Below are 4,380 nucleotides of genomic sequence, written 5' to 3' on the forward strand. Positions count from 1 at the left end.
TCGGCAGCGGGTGAACGTGACGGTGCGGAGCGGGCTGCCCATGGTGGTGTCGGGCTCGGCCGAGCCCTGCGCTCAGCTTCACGTCTCCTCCATCGGCGTGGTGGGCACGGCGGAGCAGAACCAGCGGCACAGCGCCCGCTTCTTCGACTTCCTGACGGCGCAGCTGGGCCTGGGCCCCGAGCGGTGAGTGCGGGACACCGAGCCCGCCCGGGGGGCCGGGACACCGAGCCTGCCCCCGGGGCGGGGAGAGGGAGCGGCTCTTTTGCCACGGGTGTGCGCTGGATCAATGTATGGGACACAGCAAACAAGGACAAAGTGATGGTGATGATGTAGGTTTCCAGGTCCTCCCTGAGATTCAGGTGTAATCTAGATCTAAGATCACATCACAAACTTTTAAGTGTTCTTGGGTGCTGAACCCCAGACACGTGGTTTAGGTCTAAATAAAACTGGTTTGCACTCATTGAACAGTCTGGGAACACTTACTCTCTGAAGGTGAGTAGTTCCAGTTGGTGTAATTGCTGCAAAACCCCCTGGGTGTTGGTGGAGCTTCACAGTGGGTCACCATGCCAAATGTGGGGACAAGGCTGTTCCTGAAGGTAAATCTTGTCTCCCTCTGCCCATCTTCCCCATCTGCCCAAGGAGAGTAATAGCATTTCCCTGCCTCTTGGGTGCTGTCAGGGTAAACACCCAACAAGCTGATGAGCTGCTTGGGTCCTTCTGAAATGGACAAGTATCTTGTAAGAAGTGTGTTGAAATCCAGTCTACTTTTCAGTGTGTGTGGGAGAAGCCTGGCACCTGTTTGTACCCTACTCCTACCCAGCTTATTTTTGATTCTGTTAAATTAACACCGTGAAGTGTGAGCCAGCAAGAGCCTAGTGCAGATTTTCTGCCTTGCTGCAGACTGGGCAGGGATAATATTTAATCATTAAATAATGTTTCCTGACCACTTCATTTTCACTGTTATACCCAAAAAGGATCGTCATCCGCTTTTACCCGCTGGAGCCTTGGCAGATTGGCAAGAACAGAACAGTCATGACGTTCCTGTGATCCCTTGAGCAGCCAGTTGGAACAAAGCAATGATGAAGACAACCTAGAGATGACCAGTTCTGTCCACTTGTTTCTTCTTATGATCAAATCTCTGTAGTTCTGTACCCTCACCTGTATGATTCACTTTTGTCTTTTCATCCCCTGCACACAAAGCCAAAGAGTGGGGCAATCAGCTGTACTGATTTCATTAAAATAGTTCAAGGTCTGTGTCTCACTCCTGTGTTGTAGCCCAGAGCCTCTCCTGGTGCCTGTGGCTAAGCCACTGCAGGTTGGTGATGGCCATATGTGGGCTGTGAAACTGCTCTCTTGTAGCAGCAGAAACTTCAATTCCAGAACACATTTGGCAGTATTGAGGACCAGAGAGGTTCTTGGGTTCATCCAGATTTCCTCCTACTTTGCAAGGCAGAAAGATCCTTCTGTTTCTCTCTGGCAGCAGAAGAGTGACAGGCTGGCCAAGAAGAACAGGGAGTCGCTTTCTCTTTTCAGGCTCTTCAAATGCCCTTTCTGGAAAGGGATGGAATTACTGGGAGGGAAGTTTGTGCATTTGTATAACTATTTAAGGCTCATGTCAGATCTTGTGCTCTCTGCTCTTCCACTGGCTGCTCTTACAAAGTTGTATTTGTCCACAAGCTTTTCATGGCTGAACGTTCAGGTGCCAGTGGCAGCGTGTAGGGGAGGGAGTTGCTTGTGGAGGATTGCACTGTGCCAAGGGGAAATACTTTGAAGGTTCTGCTACTGCCAGCTTCAATTCCTGTTGTCCTCCTAGTTGCTAAAAATTGTTTTCCTTACGCCACTGTTACAGAGGGTTTTGGGTTGCAGCATCTCACTGTGTTCTGTGGATGGTGTTTTCAGCTCACTGTTCCTGCAGGGAATTTTTTTGGGTTTTTAGGGCCCATATTCTCTCTCAGTCTATAACTGGAATACACCTGGCATTTTGTTTTCCCACTTTGGTACTTGGTCTGGTCATAGTCAGGGAGCTCTGAGGGTCTGAGAGCATGTCCTTGGGACATGGAAGTCCGTGGGAATGCAAGGCTGGAGGGTGCTTCTGCTCTCCTTTTAGTTGTATTTGTTTATGACTTGAGGTTTCAAGATAGTTGAAGTGTTCCTTCTAATTATCCTTTGAAGTTGGTTGTTCCCTTTTCAGCATAATTGTCTTCTATGTTTGCATAATCTGTCAGAAATATAATACTGAACACAAATATGTGCGTCAGTCAGAGGGGCTACACCTCATCTGGTTAATAAAATGTTTCAAAGCCTCTTTTGGTAAATGTGAGTTCATTGGCTTCCAACATTGGGTTTTGTAGCTCTTGGTGCTTGCCAACAGGTATCTTGGCTGCCCAGGTCTCTGCACTTTCTCAGGAGGTCTCTTAATCTAAAAGTTTTTGGAACTCGGGAAACGAACAGGTAGGTGAGCTGAGTCAGACACACATGCAAAGGCAGCAAATAATGTTGCTTTGATTCAGATCTGCAGATCCTGCATTTCCTGGAGGTTCTTCTACCCTGTGAAGAACAGGCACAAACACTTGGCAAAGCTTTAGATTCATTTAGGGAAATCCTGCTCTGCCCTGTGCCCCAGCTCTCCTGTGACTTCCCCTCACCCTTGGCTGCTCCCCATGGGGGTTCTGGCCTGGGATTGAATTTTCCAGCAGCTCAGAGCTGAGCAGGAAGAGACACAGGAAGGAAAGCTTAGGAAAGAGTCCGGTGTGCAAAGATGGCTGAATAAAATGGTCCTCAGTGTGATTTTCCCACACGTTTCCCAGTTGTGTCTGCATCCTGGTGTTATCTGACAAAATGTCCTAGAATAACACAAGATCACAGTGAAAGTGCAGGGTCAAGGACCATCTTGAGAATTTTATGGTTCATGGACTTTGAGCTTCTTTTGTAAGAGCAGTTAAAGTATTAATCAAAGGATCACTGGTTATGAAGTGATCACCAGCCTGTTTTTCCTCCACTGAGCTAATGTTGGTGTAGGTTGGGACAGTATTTTAGGGCTCAAGCAAGGACACCCTGCAAAGGGCTTATGCAGCCACCTGAAACCTGCCCTGGGGCGCACACACAGAAATCAACAGAAGCAGGAAACATTTTCTCACACCTCTGTTGCTTCTGTTTCCTAGACACACCACTCTTATCTCAGCAATAATGTTATAAAATCCCTTTCCCTAGAATGCTCAGCGCAGATTGTCCCTCTTCCATAGGATGGCACCTGGGATTCAATACCCCAGCTAGAGATCTTTCTACTCTTGTACTGACTCTGTAATTTCCCAGGCTTAGCCTCCTATGGTGAACTAATGATTCTGCTCCCAGAAATGGCCTCTCTTGGTTTGTTTGAGAACCCTGTGTAGGCATATTTGCAAAATCAAAGGTAATGACCCGATTTTGAGCACAGTGTAACCATTGCCTAGCTTCAAGGCACTGAAGTGAGGACAACCTTTGTATTTACACAGGAGAGGACAATCAGGGCCCTGAGCAGCTGCAGGGCACTGCTGACAGCTGGGTGCTGCAGAACCACGATGGCTTTGAAAGTTACCCTATAAGCACGATGGGGTGGTGCTGCTGTTCATGGCAACCCTGTTCTTAGTCGTGATGAAAAGACAGGCATTATTTTCTCCCACAAACAGGACCCTGGAGTTTATATATTCAAGGTGAAGAGAACTTTCAGTGCCAAATGCTGATTCCATTAAACCCTTGAGCACTGGCTTAACGTCAGCAGCGTGATGTGACCTGTGGTAACCAGGGGTGGCTTTAAACATGGAACTATAACCCACAGATGCAGCAAAGGATATATATAAATAAAAAGTACAGCCAGCAGGTCAAGGGAGGTGATTCTGCCCCTCTGCTCTGCTCAGGGCACATCTGTAATACTGTGTACAGCCCTAGAGCCCTCAGCATAGCAAAGATACAGACCTGCTGGAGAGGGTCCAGAGAAGGGCCACAGAGATGATCCAAGGGCAGGAGCAGCTCTGCAATGGAGACAGGCTGAGGGAGTTGGGGCTGTTCGGCCCGGAGAAGAGAAGGCTCTGGGGAGACCCTAGAGCACTTTGCAGTACCTGAAGGGGCTACAGGAAAGCTGGGGAGGGGCTTTTCACCAGAGAGGGCAGCGATAGGATGAGGGGTAATGGTTTTAAACTGAAAGAGGGGAGATTTAGGTTAGACATCAGGAAGAAATTCTTCCCCACGAGGGCAGTAAGGTGCTGGAATAGGTTGCCCAGGGACAACCCCACACAAGGACACCCCAGCCCCTCAGCTCCAGGTGAGACGCCCCTTCCCGCCTCCTCCTCCCCAGCGCTCCCATTGGCTGCCCAAGGAGCTGCTGCTCGACCAATGAGCAGCCTG

The 4,380-nt window shown here is 48.9% G+C and overlaps 1 protein-coding gene across 1 annotated transcript in view; it reads left to right on the top strand.

The window, feature by feature from the left end:
- DDT (D-dopachrome tautomerase) overlaps positions 1-1,047 on the top strand; it is a 2,886-nt gene extending 1,839 nt beyond the window's left edge. Inside the window, exons 2-3 of the mRNA XM_010004852.1 lie at positions 8-183; positions 975-1,047. Coding sequence (XP_010003154.1) covers positions 8-183; positions 975-1,047 — 249 coding nt within the window. The remainder of the gene's footprint in view (positions 1-7; positions 184-974) is intronic.
- Positions 1,048-4,380: the final 3,333 nt, after the last annotated feature.

Source organism: Chaetura pelagica, unplaced genomic scaffold, assembly GCF_000747805.2.
Source record: "Chaetura pelagica isolate M959 unplaced genomic scaffold, ChaPel_1.0 scaffold249, whole genome shotgun sequence".
In the NCBI taxonomy this organism is placed as follows: Eukaryota; Metazoa; Chordata; class Aves; order Apodiformes; family Apodidae; genus Chaetura; species Chaetura pelagica.